General features: G+C 45.5%; 1 protein-coding gene across 5 annotated transcripts in view; it reads left to right on the forward strand.

The window, feature by feature from the left end:
* The first annotated feature begins 10 nt into the window (after positions 1-10).
* Positions 11-24,260, forward strand: part of EFCAB11 (EF-hand calcium binding domain 11) — a 117,833-nt gene continuing 93,583 nt past the window's right edge. For 3 of the 5 annotated variants that reach the window (XM_065403533.1, XM_065403535.1, XM_065403534.1), the window contains exons 1-5: positions 11-127; positions 2,402-2,497; positions 7,679-7,724; positions 15,349-15,450; positions 18,153-18,243. In XM_065403533.1, the coding sequence (XP_065259605.1) occupies positions 68-127; positions 2,402-2,497; positions 7,679-7,724; positions 15,349-15,450; positions 18,153-18,243 (395 nt within the window). In that variant the 5' untranslated portion in view covers positions 11-67. Of the gene's footprint in view, positions 128-2,401; positions 2,498-7,678; positions 7,725-15,348; positions 15,451-18,152; positions 18,244-20,368; positions 20,464-20,857; positions 21,161-24,260 lie in introns of those variants that run through there. The other 2 variants (XM_065403532.1, XM_065403531.1) reach the window with 2 other exon arrangements.

Here is a 24,260-nt window from a genome sequence, read left to right on the forward strand (position 1 = left end):
CCCCGCGGAAGTTAAGCGAGGCGGGCGGGTTACTATAACGGAGGAGACGGGTAAGGACAGCTGTGTCATGTGCGCAGCCCCCAGCCGAGCGGGGAGCGGCAGATCGAGCGGGGAGCGCTACGTGCGGGTAGGTACCGGTCCGGCGCGCCCCGCGAGGGGGCGGGATCCCTCATACTCAGGGCGCCGAGTGCGGCTGCAGGCGCGGGCCCGATTGGTTTGTAGGATCCGAGGCTGCGGGTGCGGGGGAGGCAGGTCGCGGGGACACCTGGGCCCGCTCAGGTGGACCCAGAAGCGGCCCGACACTGAGCGGGCTCAGCCGGGGAGCGGCCGACTGTTCCCAGGCAGTCACCCAGGCAGCTCCGTGGGGCTCCGGCGCAGGGGGCGCAGCGTGGGCTGCGGGCGGCCCTCAGCTCCACAGGCGCGTTGTGTCTGTTTCACTGGGACGGGGCTCGCCCTTGATCCCAGTCTCCCCCATGCCTCTGAAACCCCTCCGAGCTAGACGTGCTGGAAGGCGGCAGAGAGCTGGTGCCACAGCGTGGTGGTGGGGAGTAAATCCTGCTTCGCACCCGACCGCTGGCCGGGACACCGGCGTCCGCAGTTCAGCAGCCAGTGAGCCGCAGATTTCTTACTTTTCTGAGGCTTTGACGAACCGTCCTGTTGTCTCCCACGGAGTTGAAGCAGCGCAATACGCACCCCAGAGTGTCCCGAATAAACCTAGTAACGCTTCATTTGGCCTTGATGCTGGTTCAGAGCAGGAGTAGTATTTGCATAATCATTCCTTCAGTTCATTATTAATTACTGCATGAAGTGCTCTGCTAATGAGGATAGTTGTACGACGGTTTAGAGGGAAGAGTGGGAGAAAACGGGGTTTAAATTAATCAAATTAAGAACACAGCCTACATCAAAACTGGCTCAGCCTAACAAAATGAAGTGACACAGGATTTGATTCCTTCTGTATTCTAATTTACTACAAGCCCATGACTACAGCTAACCAAGAATGTAATTGCAAGCCCCTGTTATCAGAATGCTGATGAAACAGGCAAGTTACACCAAGTAACCTGATAATGAAAGGCATGAACAAATAGAAAATTCATTGGCACATTTTTTTCGTAAAGCCCTTAGAGTGATAGACAGCAGCCCTGTGTCTTTTTTTTTTTTTTTCTTTGTCCTTTTACATTCCCACCTGGAATAGCTCATAAATATACCCCCCCAATATTACCAAAATAAAAGTGGAGCCCATGTTGTGGTTTGTTATCAGCACTTATGGGAGAAAATCCCTCATTAGAATTGTATGATTCAAAATATGTTCTTTACGTTCGCCTTCCTCTTAATACTACATGTGTGGAAAATGCACTGGGTTTTTTTCTGAAATGCTAGTTTCTCTGAAAAGATTTGCTCCTTCCTGATTATGAACCATGGCCGTTCCCCAGCCATTTGTTCATGCTGTGGCCTAAACCTGCATTGTGACTTAAGTGGAAGTTAAAGATGCTCAGTACTTTAAAGAGAAGCTCATAGGAGCAGGTCTTTTGTGTAAGTTGGTTTCCAGGAATCTGTTCAAAATGTTAGGCCTGGTCTACATTACACAGTTAGGTTGACGTAAGGTGCCTTGTATCAACCTAGCTGCGGAAGGGTCTTCACTTAAATTTGGCTCCTGCTAATGTAAGTGCCTCTCTATGCTGATTTAGTAACACCACCTCCCTGAGTGGCATAGAGTCACACTCAATGTAATTAGGTTGGTGTAGTGTCAGTGCAGACACTGTGTTGCTTATGTCGACTGTTACTGGCCTTCAGGAGCCATCCCACAATGCCCAACATTGACAATACAATAGGTACAAGTACTCCTGGCTGGTGAGGATGTGCACTGCTGACACAACGAGCCAAGTGTGTGCACACTCAAGCAATTTAATAATTGTGGTGGCTGTATGGTGACATAAGTTAGGTCAACATAATTTTGTAGTGTAGACATGGCCTTAGATTCCCACAAGGTCTAAAGATTCCTAAATTTTGCCAGATATTTATGCACAGTTAAAATGAAAAGAATATAAACCACACTAATAAGAAAACATTTTTGATGTAGTGAATTAATAACAATTTACTAACTGGAAAAAAGTTTTTATATTTAAAGACATCAAGCTGAAATTTAGGGTTGTGGGTTTTTTGTTTTGTTTTTTAATGAGCTAAAAGCAGTAGTATTCCACTGGCCATGAGTCACCTTGTGAGATAAGGCGTGCAAAACATTTTCAGACAGCAATATGATTTTTAAGTTGCAGGTTTTAAATGTGATATCTTTTTCCAAATAAGTATTTGTTTATTTCTCTCACACGGTTTTAATAAGTAATAACGGTAACTTCAGGTCAGGTGTCCTGTTGTTTCTTAATGGAAATCTATTTACTTTCTTTAGGTTTTTGAAGCATGTGATGAAGATAAAAAAGGATATTTAAGCAGAGAGGACTTTAAGGTCGCTGTAGTGATGCTATTTGGTTACAAACCCTCAAAGGTATGGCTTATTTTTTTTCTCCATCATGTCTTAAAGACTACATTTATAAGGATATCTCACTATTGAGAGCACCGTATGCAAAGTAGTCTAATAGATCCAGTTGGGCAGAGCTGTTACAATTCATGACGTTAACAGAAGTATAGTCTGATTCTTAGAAGTCAAGTGTCAGCTGTATGTGTGTATTTAAAAACAAAAGGCCCAAGCTATTAATTTTCATGTTGTGAATATTGTCACTATCCACATTAATTTTGCAAAATCCTGCTCTGAGGGTGTACAAGGTGGGTGGGAAAAGAGGGTGTAGTGAGCCCTGCTTAGTTTAAAGTGTGATATGAGAGCCAAATAATTGTGTATTAATATACACACAGGCCATTTGCTTATTTCATGATGCTCTTTGAGAAAAAATTACTATCTGTTACAATAAGTAAACACATATTCGTGGAGTCACCTATGGCTCCAAGAAGTGCAAAATGTACTTCTTCAACCTTGCCTTTTCTGACATATAAACACAGCAGCATGCACTTTGTTTGTTTGTTTTAAAGCCTACCAAAATACTAGGCAACATACACATTTTTTTGTCTTGGGAGAGGATGAGAGAGAGAATAAAATACATGTGCGAAATGTTAGTCTTGTCGCTTCTTACAGTATTGGAATGCAGTCATGTACTTTGGGGATGGGAATGGTACCTGAACTGAATAGATAGAGCATGTGTAAAAGATTATACAATCATGGTGTTGCATGTAATCACTGAAATAAATGTATCTGTGTCCATCACCATGTTACTATCCAGATGCATGTTTACACATGTAGCTGGTTAATCTTGTGTAGTGTCCACTTAATAAGGAAATAGTGCACAGTACTTTATGTTAATTTCTCAACCAGCTTCTCCCCTCCCCTTCTCCCAATTTATTAAAGCAATCACTCTTCATGGAGGCCTGCATGTGCTGCAAGCTAACTTCAAACCACTTGTCACTCATTTAAGTGCTTAAAAAAGTATCCTAAAAATTTTAGTGTTATTTTCCCCCCATGATCAGATTACTTAAAAATAACAGAATAGAATTTTACCAAACTTTACAAAAATATTCTCCTCAGCTGGCTTGCAGCGTTTGGGAGGCAGGGGAGGGAGGGGGAGCCTGCACGCCGAGTCCTCGCTCCTTCCCCCTCCCTCCCCTGCTTCCAAAACGCCGCAAGCCAGCTGATTGCCCCGGGCAGGAGGGAGGGGGGAGGAGCAAGGACTCAGTGCGCAGGCTCCCCCTGCTGCCCGAACGCGGCAAGCCAGCTGATTGCCGCCGGCAGGAGGGAGGGGAAGCCTGCGCGCCGAGTCCTTGCTCCTCCTCCCTCCCTCCTGCCTGGGGCAATCAGCTGGCTTGCCACGTTCAGGAGGCAGGGGAGGGAGGGGGAGCCTGCGTGACAAGTCCTCGCTCTTCCCTCCAAAATGCCGCAAGCCAGCTGATTGCCGCCGGCAGGGGGAAGAAGCGGGAAGGCACTGATCCTCAGAGTCTGCCGGTGGGCGGGAGGCGCTGCGGGGGAGGGGGCTGTAGGGAGGCTGCCAGCTGTGGAGAAAGCAGGCAGCCAAACAACGTAACAGTGGAGCATTGCACAACTTTAAATGAGTATGCTCCCTAATTGATCAGCAACGAAACAACGTTAAGCGGGACGACTTTAAGTGAGGAGGTACTGTAAGTCCATTTGAGTTCAGTTAAGCATATATTTATTTTTGAAAGATTGGGGACTTAGTTAGAATTGGTGTACTCTTTGGCCTTGTCTACACTACGTAGTTTTGTTGACTAAGTCAGTTTTTGTCGTCAAAATAGTGGCGGTTTACACACTACAATGCTCCTCCTGCCAATTTAACTCTCCTGATATGCTGACAAAATAAAACCACCTCAATGAGAGGTGCAGAGCTTTTTGCAGCAAAGTCAGATTGACACAGCATCAGTGTAGACACTGTGCTTGCTTATGTCACCATAAATGGCCTCTAAGAGGTGTCCAACAATGCCCATGCTGACCGCTCTGGTCCGCAGTTCGAACTCTGCTGCCCTGCAGCCTGGTACACAGGCATCTGCCCTTCCCCCTTTAAAGGATTGGAATTTTTGAAATTCCACTTCCTGTTTGCTCGGTGTGCAGACCTCACATTGCATCTTCCCAGCTGACCATGGCGGCTCCACACAGCAAACTTTTCTGGAGGTACTTGCCAATCTTTTGCTAAAGGTTCCTTAGCAGTGCTGCTTTTTTTTCCTTCCCCCCACTATAGGAAACTTTGCGGTGCCAGTCAGTAATCACTTCTGCAGGGACCAAAGCGGCACACAGGCAAGCAGCATAGGGACCCAGTCTGAAGCCGCACACATGCAGGAGATGCACCCTTGCATCCTTGTTTACCCTCCGGAGTGAGATACCAGCTTGAATTTACCCCCACCTATGGAAAATGGTGGCAGAATTTACAATAGTGTCCCTAGTCACTTGCACTGATCCCCTTAAAAAAACCACCTAGACCCTTGGCTCCATCTTGGACCCTCTCTCCCCTGGGCTGAACTCACCATGTTTAGAGCTGTTGCTGAGCTGTGTGCTTGCCAAAGGAGAGTGAGAAAGAGATGTATTTAACTACTATGATTCAATGCTGTGAGTGCACTCACAATACTGCCTCTGTTTGTTGTTTCCTGTGCTCTGGAGGGGAACTTCCTACACACCAATGGAGTGCCTCCATCAGACAAGGAGGCGACCCAGGAGCATAAGGAGGATATGTTTAGGGAGATGCTCCGATCGTCTGATGCCACAGATCATGATCACAGAGCACGGAGAGAGACAATTAATGAAAAATTGAAAATAGATAACCTGGAGAGGAAGCAGCACCAAGAGCGTATTTTAGAGGGGCGGGAGCAGATGATAAAACTGATGCATGACGAAACAGAGATCCTGAAGTCCCTGATTGCACTGCAGTCAGAATATGTGTGCTCGCCTTCCCCTGCAGCCTATACAGAACTGCGTGCCACGCCCTCCTCTGGCCCATCGCAGTAGCCCCTTCACTCCACCCCTTTGGACAGGTAATGATAGCTGGATTTAAACACAGCTATGAGTGCCTCCTTTAAGAGAGTGCTTCTCAGAGTCATCTCCCTTGCAAGAAATCAAATTCTGTGTATTGGTTATTGCTGTTTAATAAAAATGCACTCCTAGAAAGAAAATGAATCTTTATTTTTTCCTACACACAATGGTTGCTGCTGGAATTCATACACAGTGGCAATTGGCACATTTGCAAACTATAAATCATGCTCAGGAAGCAATCCTCACAAGGGTTATTCCAGGTGGCAAGTAAACAAGCCTGACTGAATGCATTATATAAAGACATATTACTGAGGCTCATTGTCAAAATGCTGCTACAAAGCTTCCCTGATTCGAATAGCCCCCTTTTTGAGCCCCTCTAATAGCCCTGGTATCTGGCTGCTCCAAATCAGCTGCCGTCTGATCTGCCTCGATGCTCCACCCCTGGGGAAACTTTTCCCCCTTACCGTCACAAATATTATGCAGAGTACAGCAGGCTGCTAAGACCATGGGAATATTTTCCTCATTGAGGTCTAACCTGCCATAAAGGCAGCACCAGTGAGCTTTTAATCTGTCAAACACCCATTCGTCGGTCATTCTGCACCTGCTCAACCTGTTGTTGAAGCATTCCTTGCTGCTGTCAAAGTTTCTGGTGTAAGGCTTCATGAGCCATGGGAGTAAGGGGTAGACTAGGTCTCCCAGGATCACTGTGGGCATTTCAATATCCCCCACTGGAATCTTCTGGTCTGGAAAGAAAGTCTCTGCTTGCAGCTTTCTGTACATGCCAACATTCCTGAAGGTGTGTGCATCATGAACCTTTCCTGACCACCCCGCATTGTTATCAGCAAAACAACCCTGGTGATCCACAAGTGCCTGCAGTACCATAGAGAAGCAGCCCTTTCTATTGATGTACTCCATCGCAAGATGGTCCAGGGCCAAAATTGGAATATGCGTGCCGTCTATCACCCTGCTGCAGTTAGGGAATCCCATTGCCACAGAGCCATCCCCCATTTCTCACACATTTCTCAGAAACACGGCCCTTCATAGCAGGATGTGATTAATGGCCCTGAACATTTGTGTAAATGCAACCCCCGTGGTGGACTTCCCAACTCCAAACTGATTCATGACTGATAGTAGCAGTCTGGAGTTGCCAGCTTCCACACAGCGATCACCACACACTTTGCCACTGAGAGGGCTCCTCTCATTTTGGTGTCTTTGTGGAAGGGCAGGGACGAGCTCCGTACACAGTTCCAGGAACGTGGCTTTGTGCATCCAAAAGTTTTGCAGCTGCTGCTTGTCATACCATACCTGCCTAACAATGTGATTCCACCGCTCAGTGCTTGTTTTCCGAGACCAATAGCAACAGTCCACTGTGTGCAGCTACTCCATGAATGCCAAAAGTAATCTGGAATTGTTTCTTTCCGTGGCACCCAGCAGGGCAGGCACCTCAGATTCCTGTTTGGATTCACAGCTCAGAAAATATTGTATGATCAGCTGCATTGTGTTAATAACCGTTATCACAAGACTGGTGAGCAGTGCAGGATCCATGTTTTTGGGCAGAGATGGCGGGCATATAGTTTACAGGGACTTGAAAAACGGTGCAGAGGGTAGTCAGAAGCCCATAGAATGATGGGACAGAAAAAACTGCATCCTGGGATGGTAAACCCCCACCCATAATATCCTGCAATCCATTCCCATAACTCCTAGCAGCAGAAGGTGGCACGTTGCACAGTGGGATAGCTACCCACAGTGCACTGCTCTTTCAATGCTAGAGCACCAACTGTGGATGCGCTCTGCCGACACAAGGAGCGTTGTGTGAATATGCACAAGCGATGTAATTATAGTGGTTTCTGATGGTCGGAGTAACTTGCGTCGACTTAACTCTGTAGTGTAGACATAGCCTTTGGCTTCTTTTCTGGTCATAGACACACAAATGTTTAATGGGAGGGGAAGTATTTATATTTAAGCTATAGTACTGAACTAATGCTGCAGATGATTTTACAAGATATGCTGTTAAATAGTTATGTGATCAGAACTGAATTCCATTAATTACAGTTGATACAAATTGAAATGACTATAATGGATCAAATTCACCACATGGTGTAAGCAGGCTCAACAATATTACCTGGTATATTTTCTCTGTTCCAGATGGAGGTGGATTCAGTAATGGCCTCAGTGCAACAAAAACATTCAGGTAATATGCAAACAGGCTTTCCTTTCTCTCTAGTCTGTTCTCATTCATGACTTCTGTAATCTAAAAATTAGGCTATAAAGACTTTTAAAAGAACTTTTAAATATTTTTATTTTTATTTCATTTATTTATTTATTTGCTACAGATTAATTACAGAGATTTACAGAGGCTGTTGATGAGTCAGGATTATTTAATTGCTAAATTCTTGGGACTCATATGATGAAAATTCGCTTTTGGGCTTGTCTTTGGTGCAAGGCTGGCAGTTTTCCAGGAAAAACTAATTTAGGACAGGCACTGGTAAATACCAGTTTAAACTGGGAAAAAGAAAATAATTATTAGACTATACTAATGAAAATTATTGAAAAAATATTTAATGGTTTGATAGTTTTTTGGCATATATAATATTGAAAACTGAAATATGAGTCACGGCATATAAATTCCTTGAGAAAATACCAAACCAAAATGTATAGAGACATTCCAATCTTCAGTATTATGTTACATATATTAGTAATACCCTTACTGCAGTTGTACTTTTTATTTGTAGAACCCTAAATTAATTTCTGAATCTCCTGCCTTGTGTAACCACAATTTGAATATGTAACTAAAGCTAAGGGTATGTCTACACTACGAAATTAGGTCGAATTAATAGAAGCCGGTTTTATAGAAATCGGTTGTATACAGCTGATTGTGTGTGTCCCCACATAAAATGCTCTAAGTGCTCTAGTTGGCGGACCGCGTCCACAGTACCGAGGCTAGCGTCGACTTCCGGAGCACTGCACTATGGGTAGCTATCCCACAGTTCCCGCAGTCTCCGCCGCCCATTGGAATTCTGGGTTGAGATCCCAATGCCCGAATGATGCAAAACAGTGTCGCGGGGGGTTCTGGGTACATGTCGTCAGGCCCCTCCCCCTCCGTCAGAGCAACGGCAGACAATAGATTCGCGCCTTTTTACCTGGGTTACCTGTGCTGACAACATACCACGGCAAGCATGGAGCCCGCTCGGCTCAGCTCACCGTCACCATATGTCATCTGGGTGCCGGCAGACGTGGGACTGCATTGCTACACAGCAGCAGCAGCTAACTGCCTTTTGGCGGTAGACGGTGCAGCATGACTGGTAGCCTTCATCGGCGATCTGGGTGCTGGCAGCCGTGGGGCTGGCAGCCGTAGGGCTGCATTGCACCAGCCTTTTGCCTTTTGGCAGTAGATGGTGTATTACGACTGGTAACCGTAGTCTTTTCCTATTACAAGTTGGATCATCGCACGTTAGCAGAGTCTTCCCTGAGCAGCAGATCGTGCAATAGGCCTGAAGGCCATCATCATCATACAGGAAAAATGTGGCTATCAGTCTTAGTACACTAACTGCCAAGTGCCCAGTATTTGCTGCCAAGCACCCAGAAGATGCCGAGGGCTATCGGTCATGCTGCACCGTCGTCTTAAGATGTAAAAAATAGATTTGTTCTGTATTCATTTGCTTCCCCCTCCCTCCGTCAAATCAACGGCCTGCTAAACCCAGGCTTTTGAGTTCAATCTTTGGGGGGGGCCATTCTGTGTGACAGTTGTTTGTGTTTCTCCCTGATGCACAGCCACCTTTGTTGATTTTAATTCCCTGTACCTGTACGCCATGTCGTCACTCGCCCCTCCCTCCCTCCCTCCCCTGGTCCGTCAGATACTAGTTTCGCGCCTTTTTTCAGACCAGACGCCATAGCTAGCACTGGGATCATGGAGCCCGCTCAGAACACCGCGGCAATTATGAGCACTATGAACACCACGCGCATTGTCCTGGAGTATATGCAGAGCCAGAACATGCCAAAGCAAAACCAGGACCAGCCGAGGAGGCGATTGCAGCGCGGCGACAAGAGTGATGAGGAAATTGACATGGACATAGACCTCTCACAAGGCACAGACCCCAGCGATGTGGAAATCAGGGTGTTACTGGGGCAGGTTCATGCCGTGGAACGCCGATTCTGGGCCCGGGAAACAAGCACAGACTGGTGGGACCGCATCGTGCTGCAGGTGTGGGACGATTCCCAGTGGCTGCGAAACTTTCGCATGCGTAAGGGCACTTTCATGGAACTTTGTGACTTGCTTTCCCCTGCCCTGAAGCGCCAGAATACCAGGATGAGAGCAGCCCTCACAGTTGAGAAGCGAGTGGCGATAGCCCTGTGGAAGCTTGCAACGCCAGACAGCTACCGGTCAGTCGGGAATCAATTTGGAGTGGGCAAATCTACTGTGGGGGCTGCTGTGATCCAAGTTGCCAGGGCAATGAAAGACCTGGTGATATCAAGGGTAGTGACTCTGGGAAACGTGCAGGCCATAGTGGATGGCTTTGCTGCAATGGGATTCCCAAACTGTGGTGGGACCATAGACGGAACCCATATCCCTATCTTGGCACCGGAGCACCAAGCCACCGAGTACATAAACCGCAAGGGGTACTTTTCAATGCTGCTGCAAGCCCTGGTGGATCACAAGGGACGTTTCACCAACATCAACGTGGGATGGCCGGGAAAGGTACATGATGCTCGCGTCTTCAGGCACTCTGCTCTGTTTCGAAAGCTGGAGGAAGGGACTTTCTTCCCGGACCAGAAAGTAACCGTTGGGGATGTTGAAATGCCTATCATGATCCTTGGGGACCCAGCCTACCCCTTAATGCCATGGCTCATGAAGCCGTACACAGGCAGCCTGGACAGTAGTCAGGACCTGTTCAACTACAGGCTGAGCAAGTGCCGAATGGTGGTGGAATGTGCATTTGGACGTTTAAAAGCGCGCTGGCGCAGCTTACTGACTCGCTCAGACCTTAGCGAAAAGAATATCCCCATTGTTATTGCTGCTTGCTGTGCGCTCCACAATATCTGTGAGAGTAAGGGGGAGACATTTATGGCGGGGTGGGAGGTTGAGGCAAATCGCCTGGCCGCTGATTACGCGCAGCCAGACACCAGGGCGGTTAGAGGAGCACAGCATGGCGCGGTGCGCATCAGAGAAGCTTTGAAAACGAGTTTTGTGACTGGCCAGGCTATGGTGTGAAACTTCTGTTTGTTTCTCCTTGATGAACCCTCCGCCCCCCCCCCACCCGGTTCACTCTACTTCCCTGTAAGCCAACCACCCCACCCTCCCCTTCCCCCTTCGAGCACCACTTGCAGAGGCAATAAAGTCATTGTTACTTCACATTCATGCATTCTTCATTAATTCATCACACAACTAGGGGGATAATTGCAAAGGTAGCCCGGGATGGGTGGGGGAGGAGGGAAGGAAAAGGACACACTGCAGTTTAAAACTTTAACTCTTATTGAAGGCCAGCCTTCTGATGCTAGGGCAATCATCTGGGGTGGAGTGACTGGGTGGCCGGAGGCCCCCCCACCGTGTTCTTGGGCGTCTGGGTGAGGAGGCTATGGAACTTGGGGAGGAGGGCTGTTGGTTACACAGGGGCTGTAGCGGCGGTCTCTGCTCCTGCTGCCTTTCCTGCAGCTCAACCATACGCTGGAGCATATCAGTTTGATGCTCCAGCAGCCGGAGCATCGACTCTTGCCTTCTGTCTGCAAGCTGACGCCACCTATCATTTTCAGCCCGCGATTCAGCACGCCACCTCTCCTCTCGTTCATATTGTGCTTTTCTGTAATCAGTCATTGACTGCCTCCACGCATTCTGCTGTGCTCTGTCAGCGTGGGAGGACATCTGTAGCTCTGTGAACATGTCCTCACGCGTCCTACGTTTTCTCTTTCTAATCTTCACTAGCCTCTGTGAAGGAGAAACATTTGCAGCTGGTGGAGGAGAAGGGAGAGGAGGTTAAAAAAGACACATTTTAGAGAACAAAGGGTACACTGTTTCACGTTAAATTTTGCTGTTCACATTACACAGCACATGTGCTTTCGTTACAAGGTCGCATTTTTCCTCTTATATTGAGGGCCTGCCGGTTTGGTGTGAGAGATCACTCACGCAGTGCCAGGCCACAGATTTCAGCTTGCAGGCAGCCATGGTAAGACAGTCTTTTGGCTTTTTTAACCTTCTTAACATGTGGGAATGGTTTCAAACAGTAGCGCTCTCATTTCCCATACCAAGCACCCGTTGGGTTGGCCATTTAAAATGGGTTTGCAATGTAAAAGGAGGGGCTGCGGTTTCAGGGTTAACATGCAGCACAAACCCAACTAACTCCCCTCCCCCCCCCCCACACCCAATTCTCTGGGATGATCACTTCACCCCTCCCCCCCACTGCGTGGCTAACAGCGGGGAATATTTCTGTTCAGCAGAGCAGGAACGGGCACCTCTGAATGTCCCCTTAATAAAATTGCCCCATTTCAACCAGGTGAACGTGAATGATATCACTCTCCTGAGGATAACAAAGAGCGATAAGGAATGGATGTTGTCTGCATGCCAGCAAACACCGGGACCATACGCTGCCATGCTTTGTTATGCAATGATTCCAGACTACGTGCTACTGGCCTGGCGTGGTAAAGTGTCCTACCATGGCGGACGGGATAAGGCAGCCCTCCCCAGAAACCTTTTGCAAAGACTTTGGGAGTACATCCAGGAGAGTTTTCTGGAGATGTCCCTGGAGGATTTCCGCTCCATCCCCATACACGTTAACAGACTTTTCCAGTAGCTGTACTGGCCGCGATTGCCAGGGCAAATTAATCATTAAACACGCTTGTTTTTAAACCATGTGTAATATTTACAAAGGTACACTCACCAGAGGTCCCCTGTGTGCCCTCAGGGTCTGGGAGCACGCCTTGGGTGAGTTCGGGGGTTACTGGTTCCAGGTCCAGGGTGATAAACATATCCTGGCTGTTGGGGAAACCAGTTTCTCCGCTTCCTTGCGGCTGTGAGCTATCTACATTTTCTCCATCCTCATCTTCCTCGTACCCCGAACCCGCTTCCCTGTGTATTTCTCCAGTGAAGGAGTCATAGCACACGGTTGGGGTAGTGGTGGCTACACCCCCTAGAATGGCATGCAGCTCCGCGTAGAAGCGGCATGTTTGCGGCTCTGCCCCGGACCTTCCGTTTGCTTCTCTGGCTTTGTGGCAGGCTTGCCTTAGCTCCTAAATTTTAACGTGGCACTGCTGTGCGTCCCTGTTATGGCCTCTGTCCTTCATGGCCTTGGAGACCTTTTCTAATATTTTGCCATTTCATTTACTGCTTCGGAGTTCAGCTAGCACTGATTCGTCTCCCCATATGGCGAGCAGATCCCGTACCTCCCATTCTGTCCCTGCTGGAGCTCTTTTGCGATCCTGGGACTCCATCATGGTTACCTGTGCTGATGAGCTCTGCGTGGTCACCTGTGCTCTCCACGCTGAGCAAACAGGAAATGAAATTCAAACGTTCGCGGGGCTTTTCCTGTCTACCTGGCCAGTGCATCTGAGTTGAGAGTGCTGTCCAGAGCGGTCACAATGAAGCACTGTGGGATAGCTCCCGGAGGCCAATAACGTCGAATTCCGTCCACACTACCCCAATTCCGACCCCCTAAGGCCGATTTTATCGCTAATCCCCTTGTCGGAGGTGGAGTAAAGAAACCGGTTTAAAGGGCCCTTTAAGTCGGAAGAAAGGGCTTCGTCGTGTGAACGTGTCCAGGCTTAATTCGATTTAACACGGCTAAAGTCGACCTAAACTCGTAGTGTAGACCAGGCCTAAGTGTAATACAGTGTGCATTAATGAAACAGTTTTTAAAATAGAAAATGCCTAGAACTGGGACTAACTAGTTTTTCCCTGGGTGGTAAAAGCCCATTATTTTATCTGGTAAAAACCACCTTAGGTATATACTGTACCATCCCTGCTTTGGTGCAGATGTATTGACTCAAAATTGGTTTTGGTTTTTTTGTTTTTGTTTTTTTAAGAGGAATACTTTACAGACTAATTGAAATGGTCTCTTAAATTGTAAGTGGAAAGAGGTGGCTTTTAACAAATAAATGTGCTTCTGCAGTACATGCATCCCAAATACAGCAGCATTGTGCTAGAGTATGAGAATCTGAAAATGAAAGACAGAAGCTGACTATAAAGAAAAGTAAATCTGGCTAGTCTGTTTTCATAACCTAAGTTGAGAGAAATGCAGGAAGTAAGCAAAGCATGTATTGGTAAGTGATGAAAATTGTCTGACAATGTCCCTCTACCACCGTTCCATTATTTGTCTGTTGGATTGATAAACAGCAGTGGAGTCTTATCTGCAAAACTAAGTCCAGACACAAGTATAAAGTTAACTGTTTACTTGGATTTTTAGATTATGGATTTTTAAGTGTCCACTTGACAGATGAGACAACACTTTATTTCTACCTAGAAGTATGGCTTCTTATGTATTGAGGTAGTTTTGTGCTCTGTAGTTATATCAGATAAAAAGCCAGTGCTAAGAAATCAATGAATGGGCAGCACAGTACTGTAGGGGTCGTTCTTTAAGAGGAAAATTGTATACTATAATTTTCCAGTCTTATGTGCCACTTTGAAAGAGAAAATAAATAAATGGATTGCAGCCCATGTTGCTTTTCTAAGGTTTTACTTCCGTAGTTATCCAATTGAAAGGGATGTTGCTCAGGCAGGCAAGTTCAATGTGTTTAGGCATCCCTTGTTATTAAAGAAATTGTGTATATACAGAACCTAGTAGTTGAAACCAGCATGTGTCTATAATTCTAGAAACTGAGAATGTAATGGTTTTTAATGTGATGTTTTCAAGAAGCAGTAATGAAAAAAACATTGGGAACCTGAGCGCTTTAGTTTAAGGTTTGAATTGAGACAGTAGGTGGAGCTGAAGGAGCTATGCTTCTGAACCATATTAGAAATAAATGGATATGGAAAAACTGTAAGAAAAAGAAACCACAGAGGTCTTGTTATATTTGTTTAAAAAAAGCTAGCTAATACAGTGACATCGTCCTTTATAAATCATTTCAATTGTATAAAATAGGTCTAAATCTGTATATTTCACAGGTATAAGGCACAAGATTAGCCTACATGAGAATTCTGAGTTGAAATTACATTTTTCTGTCTTGACTTGTTCTATTTTTAAAAACTAGGGCATACATTTTTTCCTAAGATTTCTTTTTTTATACAAGTACTTTGCTTTCAGAAATACCAGACAGTTAATTAGGGTTGGATTTGACAAACTATATTTGCATTCCAACCTCCTTTTATTTAACTCTCACTAAAAAAATCAGATACATTTGTTTCTAAGTACATTTACACAATCTGTAATAAGCAATCCAGTATTACTATGCAATTTTATTAGGAGACTCATAGGAAACCAAACCTGAGGCTACAGAGCATTTCATAGGGTTTAGACAGTGCTGGGAATGATGCCAGCTACATTGTTTGTGCAATACACTCTATGCCTTTATTTGTGGAATGCAAGTGCTATTGACTTTGGAGAGACCACTTCTTTGTCCTGTTCTCCCAGTCTAAGGCAAGATGGCATTGTAGCCAAGAAGACCAGGTAAATGGAAATATAATTTGAGAAGAAGTTGATTTTTGCAAATCTCTAGTAGAATATTTTCACATAACCTAACAATATGAAAGATACTGTAATTGTTTCAATTCTTGTTCTTATTAATAATAAAGCAGTTACAATTATATTGCCTGAGTCATTCATAGTTGCAGTGGGCAAATAAAGCAGAGGGGGTTTTTGTGGGAGGTATATTCACATTTTCCATTTTTCTAGGTATATTACTTGAAGAATTTTTAAAACTTATGAGTACAAAGAAGGCTGCACAACTACACCATAGTGAAATAAGGCAGATATTCACAGCTTTTGACATGCAATGTAAGTTTTTCTTCCCTGCAGAGTTTGAGAGACTTCCGTACTGAAGCAAATATGCAAAATAGAGCATTAATACAAAGCAAAATGTATTTGGGCAGTATCCTAGATGGGAGTTTTCCAGCCCTATCTTCCTGTGTTTCTCTGTTTCCAAGTAAAGTAACTAATATAGTAATGGCATTGCAGGTAGATTAACAGAAGGAGGGACAGCAGGCAGTTGAGGCCAGCAGTAGGCGCCCAGGTTCTCTGTTCCACCGCATGTTTCTCCAGTTTTTGAAGAAAACCATCTCTAGCTATTCACCTACCCTGACCCCACTTACTGTTACCACTATCGTATCTCCATCCTGATTATTGGAACTCCCTCGGGACCCTCTTCTTCTAATATTTCCCTGCTCACTCACGCACACCACTTGCGCTGCCGATTCCTCTCCCAGGAGATGAGAGGGAATCTTCCCTTCCCTGCCTAACAGATGAAGGGGAAGAGACAAAGCAGCAAGGATCATCTATGGCTTATTCTGGGACCCAGGCTTGGTGGTTCTTTTCCTTTTCCGGTAGGCTATGGGGATGGAATGTGATTCTTCTCCTCCCCTCCCCACTCCCCTTACCAAAGAGGAGAGAAGCTTGAGAATAGGGCCAGTGAACCAAGGGCATGTAGCATTTATACTATCCTTTCCACGTGATTTTTTTTCTGTCTGTCCCTGGCCTGAAACAGGCTTGGCCCATGGGGAATAGAGGGAGGGCCAGGTGCTGAAATGAGTCAGTCAAGCATCCTCTGCAGCTTGATCAGGACACACAAGAAAATGAGAACAGACACACAGAGAGATTTTGAATGGCAGGCTGCAACTTTATTAAAATTTAACATTGGATAGGCGCACTATCTGCCCCATCTTCCCATGCCAGGCATTTTAGGTAGGTTCTGTAAACCCTACACTGGACATCTATCATATGGCTCATAACTCAGGATAGACTCTCCAGTGCCTACCCCAAAGGATTCAGCTTGCTCTGCTGAATCTTCTCAGCTTTCCCCCAGCAAAGGGGACAGAAGGGACAGACAGACAGGGACTGCAGGCTTGCAAGGACTTCAGGTCACCCCTTTTCCATAGCCCCAGGTCCATAGCAAAATCCCATGTTTCTTATTTTCTGATCACTAGCCCTTTGGCCTTTTATCCATCCTGGACACTGGCTGCAAGTTGCACCAAATTAACATAAAGCAACCTAGAAGTACAATTCTTATACTCTAGAACTACAAGGAGGGAGCGTGGGTTCATCTAAACATGGGGCAAGAGGCCTGCTAAACCTTGGGCCAGGATTTAAATAAATGATGGTGGGAACCAAGGACCAATTAGTTCACATCTCTCTAGCTGTCCAATGAACAGTGGAAAGAGGCGCTTACCCCTATATATTCTCCCGCTTTTATCCAAAGCTGTCAGGCATCTTGTGTATCCAATCCGGTTTCCCATCTGTTAAATTGATGGGTAGCATTCTTGTCCTGACCCGCTAGAAGCTGCTTCAAAAAGCTTTTTAAAGAGGCGTACACACCTCAGCAGCTACCCCATGCTCTTTTGTTTTGTCCATCATTGTCCCTCTCTCTCCCTCCTCCCCATACGTACCCAGTGACAACCCTGTTTGAGTTACTGCTTTCTCTTTCAGTTGGATCCTGCAATGAAGTCATAGGCCTTGTCTGCACCTAAAAGTTAGTTTGACATAGCTATGGAAGTGAGGAGTGTGAAAAAACACACCTTTGAGCACCGTAGCTATGGTGACCTAGCCCCCAGTGTAGATGCAGGTATGTTTACAGAAGAATGCTTCTGCCATCTTAGGCACTGTCATTCAGAGAAATGGTGTTCCTATATCTGTCAGCAGTATAGACTGTGTTTACACTACAGGGTTATGCCGGCATAGCTACAGCAACCTAATTCGGTAGTATAGACATTCCCATAATCATAGGTGGTTGGTCTCTTTCGTGGACTTTGTTCTGATGTTCAGTATCATGACTTCATTGCAGAATTAATCTAGAAGAGAAAATGTACTGTGAGGGAAACCTTGCTTAAATACAACTCTTCATGTGGAATTTTGATAATTGGCAAATATGGGAAGAAAAATTGTGAAACACATGTAAAAGGTAATTTTAGTATATTTTAAAGTGTGCATTTGAAAGTTTCCCCAGTATAAAAGTTTATTTTCAAAATGACAGTTTTTAAAATTAATTCTTAAATATGAAACAGTACAGATGCTGCAGGGGTAATTCCTTTGAATGGAGTTTTTGATAGCATACACCAAAATGACAGTACAAAATCATTCTTGAATCACTCATCTTTTGACACCCCCACTACCCTATGCGGATCCTAGCCATTTCCTAAAATACTTCGGTTGAAATTATAATAACTTAGAATCATAGAATATCAGGGTTCGAAAGGACCAGGAGGTCATCTAGTCCAACCCCCTGCTCAAAGCAGGACTAATCCCCAGGCAGGTTTTTTGCCCCAGATCCCTAAATGGCCCCCTCAGTGATTGAACTCACAACCCTGGGTTTAGCAGGCCAATACTCAAACCACTGAGCTATCCCCCTCCCCTTCAAAGAGTGTACTTAGATTCTGAAAATCTACTGGACAGGCTTATAAATATTAATGTATTAAAAATTTGATGTTTGGTTCTTAAGTCTTCATAGTATTTTTTTTTTTTCTTATTTTCCCACTTCTTTAAACAAGATAGAGGATTTTTGACTTTGGAAGATTTCAAAAGAGCCTTCAATTCCATTGCTCCAAAATTACCTGAAAGGATCATAGTTGAAGCTTTCAGGTAAGACAAACATAAAAGTCTTGTTTGATTCTTGTTCTTAGATAGCAGTCTTTAATTTTCTCTTAATTCAAATATATAAAACATTTGGAAACCGTAGGTTATGTTCCAGAGCAAAAGATACAAGCTTCAGCACATTCTTGTTTCAGCATCCTTGTATATTACTCTTGTGGGGATTCTGCGCTGATGTGGGGGCACAGAATTCATATGGCCCGCATTTTTCTGTGGGCCCTGTGCAGAAAAATGCAAAAAAAAGTCTGCCAGTGGACACACGCCTCTTGCCCGGCAGCGCGTCTGTTCCAGCGTGCCTGGAGCAGCCTCAGAGACGGGACGGGGGGCTGGGTGTGTGTGCATGCCTGCATGATCACCGTCAGGGGCAGGCGGGGCTGAGGGTATGTGGGTGCCAACAAGCGAGAGAGTGAGAGTCTTTCCCTCCCCCTGGCCACTGCAGCTCACTGGCATGTAAGGGTAGGGCTTTTTATGCATGAGGCAGGCTAGAGGCACTAATGTAGCAGCCCTGCCTTAGTTAATTGATTCATTCTCTGAGGCACTAGCAGCCTGACTGTGTAGTTAGTAACATTGTTCAACTTACTCAGGGCTGGCGCAACCCATTAGGCGACCTAGGCAGTCGCCTAGGGCGCTACAATTTGAGGGGTGGCGACCGTGGCGGTATTTCGGCGGCAGGACCTTCCGCTGCCTCTGTGGGGGGCGGCATTTCGGGGCAGGACCTTCCGCCGCCTAGGGCGGCAGAAAAACTGGCGCCGCTCCTGAACTTACTGTTGATGGTTAATTGAGCTCATTCTCTGAGGCAGAAATGTAGCACCTGACTTTTAATGTTTCTATTGTTAGTCGACTGCTCCCATTCTTAGTCAATTCCCCCAGGAGCATAAAACCTGTGAAAATTTTAAGGCCCCTGCATTGCCAGAGTGATGTAAAGGAGCCTGTAAGAGGTCCGGACTCACCCCTGCGGCGCCTCCTGCTGGTCATCCAGGGAATTAGCTCGACCCAGCCTCCGGAGCGCCCTCTGCAGGCCGGTGATCTGCTTTGCTCTCTACTTCTGGGCCCCGTGTCCCTCCCAGGACCCCGGTGCCCCTTGCTCGGGGTGCTGCACCCTGGCAGTACCCACACGCTAGGTCTCCCCTCCCAGGGGAACCCCCACCCACTAACCCTACCTTGCCTCAGTATCACGCTACTGCCAGTCACCATCTAGCCCCACGCCTGGGGCAGACTGTAGTATCAGCCACTCATCACAGGCAAGGTTGGGTTTGGGCCTGCTGCCTTGGCTTATCTCCGGGCTGCCCTCTGCAACCCCCAGTACCTCCTGGCCTAACACTAGGCCGCAGCCTGGGGCTTTCCAGGCTGGAGCTCCCCAGCTTCTCAGCCTTTCCCCAGCCCTGCTCCACCCAGGTACTCTGCTCTAGTTCCCTGCAGCCAGGCCCTTCTCTCTCTGCACTCAGAGAGAGACTGCTGAGCTTCTGACTGCCCTGGCCTTTATAGGGCCAGCTGGGCTCTGATTGGGGCGTGGCCCAGCTGCATCTACTTCCCCCAAGCAGCCCAGGGTGTTCTCTCTCACACACACACACACACACCCCCGCCCATCCTTTCCAAGGGCTGTTTTTAAACCCCTCAGAGCAGGAGCAGGTGACCACCCCGCTACAGAGCCTTAATATAAATGACAGTAAGGGAATCCTCAGCTAGGAAGATCTATGTGCTTTCTCACTTTTTTCCTGTGCCAAAGTGGCACAATGGGGTTAGATTACAGGTAAGGATTTATTTTACTTACCCATTTAAAAAAAAAAAAAAAAAGACTTTGAGGGCAAAATAAAGCATTTACCAAGCAGTCAATAAAATGTCAGGACAATCAGAACCAAGCACTTCCCAAAGTACCCAGCCAAGTCCAGATGAAGTTACCAAAGGGCAAAAGGATATTCATTCTTTTGCATGATGTGAATGGCCATCACATCACACATCAAAAACAGCTACGCCAGCTTCTCATGCTCGAGAATTCCTTACAAAACTGCATGCGGATGGGGACAAATTATTTTGCACATTGTGCAATGTTGTTCTCAATCATGACTGACGGTCTGTAATTGTGGGTCATTTTGCATCAAAAAAACACAAACTGAAGGAAGATGTGGCTCAAGAGGAAGGCAGAAATAAACGTCAGAAGACCATTACGATTCATTGAAAAACAAAACAGCGGCAGAAAAAGAACATGTGGAGGTGAGTGGAAATATAAGAAAATGTTATAATACAGAAAAATAAGATAAGTAGCATAGAACAGTCATAGTGATGGGATCTTCACTTGCTCTGAGATCTTGAATAGACAGCTCTGTTTTTAAACTACTTTTTTTTGTAAGTGATGACTACATGATTATTTACTTGGTCCTGCTAGTGAAGGCAGGGGGTTGGACTCCATGACCTTTCAGGGTCCCTTCCAGTTCTATGAGATAATATATGGAGATATACCTATTATTACTATATATACATCTAAATTAAAGTCTAGAAATTCAGAAATAAATATATGAATAAATGTATTAATCTAAGATTAAAGATGTTACATGGATGGTAAATATTTGTGCTCACTGAAGATTTATCTAACTACTTCTACTTTCAGATTTGTACAGCCATGGGTGAAGACACTAGCAGGTGCCAACATCCCCTTGTCAAAGACTGACCACCCACTTGTGAGAGAATTTCTTGACAGCAGGGTCCGGAATGGTGGTGCAATTCTTGCTAGGACACAACTGACTGAGACATACTTACCTGAAGTGTACCTCAAAGAAAAAGAAAACTAAAAACTGAAGCTTAAAGATAAGAAAATCGCTGTTATCTTTGAATGTTATGATGATGAGGCAAGATCAATTCTGAATGTACCGTTTGCACCATTACAACCTGATTTCAGTGGGCAAATTAACTTTTTTTTTTTTGGTGGATGCTGTTAATCACTCAACTGTTTCACAGGCTGTAGTCAAAGCAGTAAATGAGTACCAGATTGATTATGAAAATGTTGTAGTAATTGATACTGACAATGCTAGTTACGTGAAAAAGGCATTTGATCCTGAGTTTTCTAAACTGTTTCCAAATTCTGTTTGGCACATATTGTTAATTTAATTGGTGAATCATTTAGAAAGCCTTTTTAGGTGGTTGATACATTTGTAAGGTGCTTCAAAAATATGTTCTATAACTCTGGTAGTAGGAAAGTGAGGTACTTCCATTTCATGAACCAGAAACTACAAGAGGAGTCTCCAGATGTCAAAGCATCCATGCCTCCTCGCAGGGCCGTACCTAGGTATATGCAGCATACACAGCTGCGTAGGGCACCAGAAAATTTGAGGCACCATTCCCCTCGCTGGTCGTGGCTGGAATCCTCTCTTCTCTGGCCCCTCCCCGATGCTGGGCTGGTGGACTTCTCCCCGACCCCGTCCCCTCTCTCCCTCCCTCCTCAGTTGGCCAGTTGAGGGCTCCAGCCTCCAGCTCTGCCACCTCAGCCCCGGGGAGCCCAGAGCGGTGCGGTGGCCCGGCCCACTGCCGCTCCCTCCCTGGACCCTGTCTGCCTGTGCCTTTCGGTCTCTGGCGAGGACCGGGCTGGGGCCAGGACAGGAGGAGCGAAACTTCCACATGAGTCAGGGGTGGGGGTGAGTGAAGGGGGGGACTTAAACACACACACAGTCTCTCTCACACACAGACTGGCTCTTACACCCACATACAGTGTGCCTCTCACGAGTCAGTTCCCCAATACAGATTGTCTGTCACACACACACACACACACACACACACACACACACACACACACACACACTCTGTCACACAGTCCCGTAACACACACACACACACACACACACACTCTGTCACACAGTCCCGTAACACACACACACACACACACACACACACTCTGTCACACAGTCCCGTAACACACACACACACACACACTCTGTCACACAGTCCCGTAACACACACACACACACACACACACACTCTGTCACACAGTCCCGTAACACACACACACACACACACACACACACTCTGTCACACAGAGCGACACGTACCGGCTCTCTCTCTCACACACATAGACACACACATTCTGTCACGCGTACACACACACTCTGTTGTTATTACTCCTTGGTACTTCCAGTCAAAATGCTCGTGGTGAGCCAGGAGTGGCGAGGGGCTGCAGGAGGGCCATGGGCTCTGGCAAGATGCAGCCCCCATGTGACCATGCGAAGCCTGCCTTGAACCACTGATGCAGCATCTGCTGCATATGAAGCATGGTGTGCGTCAGCAGTGGAGGGGGTTCTGGGGGTCTGCGGGCGGAGGTGGTGGCTGTGCCACTTCGACACACTGGGGTCAGTGGACTGGCTTGAGTGGAGCTTAGGGGCACCAGTTTAATAATACTGCGTAGGGCCCCATAAATCCTAAGGACGGCCCTGCCTCCTAGCCCAGGTGGAACACGCTGAAACAGCTGGTTCCATGCTGTCCAGTATCACTCTAAGAACTTTCAGTTCTACAAAGAATTCTTTAATGAAGAGTGCAACAGCAGCTCCCCAGTTTCTGTGCAAACTATTCAGAAAATGAAGAATGACCCAACTAATTATGCATTGTTGAAAGATCACTTTTTTAGCACAGAAATGTGAACAAATTCTCAGTTTAAATCTGGCATTTGAGAGCAGGAAGCCTTGCAAAATTAAAGCATTTGACTTTGTGGAAGAACTGCAGATATATTGCAGTTCATATCTAGAGCTCCCTTCAGAAAACACCTCAGAGTTCTTCAAATTTAGGGGGGCAGAAAACGTATCTCCTGTTAAGATTTGCCTGTCTAGATCTCTTGAAAGAGGCATTCCGTGAAGCATCTGAAAATCTTGACAAATATTTGTCATTTGGACAACCAGGTCTCAATTTTCTCAAAGACTGCAGGTTATTCAATCCTCATGTTTATATCCTGCCAGAACACTGTGAATACTTTCAAGCAATATCTAGTTTTTCTGAGGTACCTGAACAGGAGCTAAAATTGTACAAGGGAAAGATTGTGCCTGAAGCTATTCAAAGTCAACCTATTTTTGTAGACCTCCAAGTGTTTTGGCTTTCAATGACAGAGAGAATTCCAAATATCGCCAAGCTGGCCTTGAATTGCATAAATGTTGTCTCAAATTCTGCAGATGCAGAGCAAAGTTTTTCACTGTACAATTTGATCCTTTCTAGCAGAAGGAAATCACTCAGTGAGAAAAACTTGAAGGCTCTTTGTTTTCTGTACTATAATTTAAATGAAAATACTGGATTGCACTGAAATGCAGGACAATGATTAGCAAAACTTTATGACTTTCATATATGAAAGTCTGAGCAATTTAAAATGACATTCTACTTTTTGTTGTTGTTGCTGTTTGGTGTTCTGTAATGTAATTTAAATGAAAATCCAGAATTATAACTGGAATGCAGGGTATTAGTTACCAAGTGTTTATAACTTAACTTTCAGGTGTTTAGGAAATGCTGAGTAGTTATTGTGACTTTTTTCTGTATTGTAGTTTAAATAAATTACCAAAACAATTGAAACTGGTGTGATTATATTTTGTCAAAATAATGCAATATGCAGGATTTTACAATTTTTGACGCAGAATTCCCCAGGAGTCGTGTGTATATAGAACATTCCATTCAAGGAAAAAGGGATTTGTCTGGTATTTTAAATAGACATTACAGGCACTGATTAAATATTACCAAGCATGAAAAACTAATACATTGCATCCTACAATATCTCTTCAGAAGTCTAAAAATATTCATTTTCACAATTTCATGACATGTTTGAGAAACTGGAACTTGAGAATTGTCTCTTGAAGACTGTGGAACTAACATGCTAGTACACTCTACATGAGACTACAGCTAAAATTTCCTAAAGTGCTATAATAACTTAGTAGCCTGTGGGTAAAATGTTCAAAAGGCACTTAAAAGCCTGTTTCTAAGTCACTTTGGAAACTTAACCCCAATCTATATTGTTGTATTAATTTAGATGGACTATATGGGCCAAAGGT

The sequence above is a fragment of the Emys orbicularis genome, chromosome 4 (assembly GCF_028017835.1).
Source record: "Emys orbicularis isolate rEmyOrb1 chromosome 4, rEmyOrb1.hap1, whole genome shotgun sequence".
In the NCBI taxonomy this organism is placed as follows: domain Eukaryota; kingdom Metazoa; phylum Chordata; order Testudines; family Emydidae; genus Emys; species Emys orbicularis.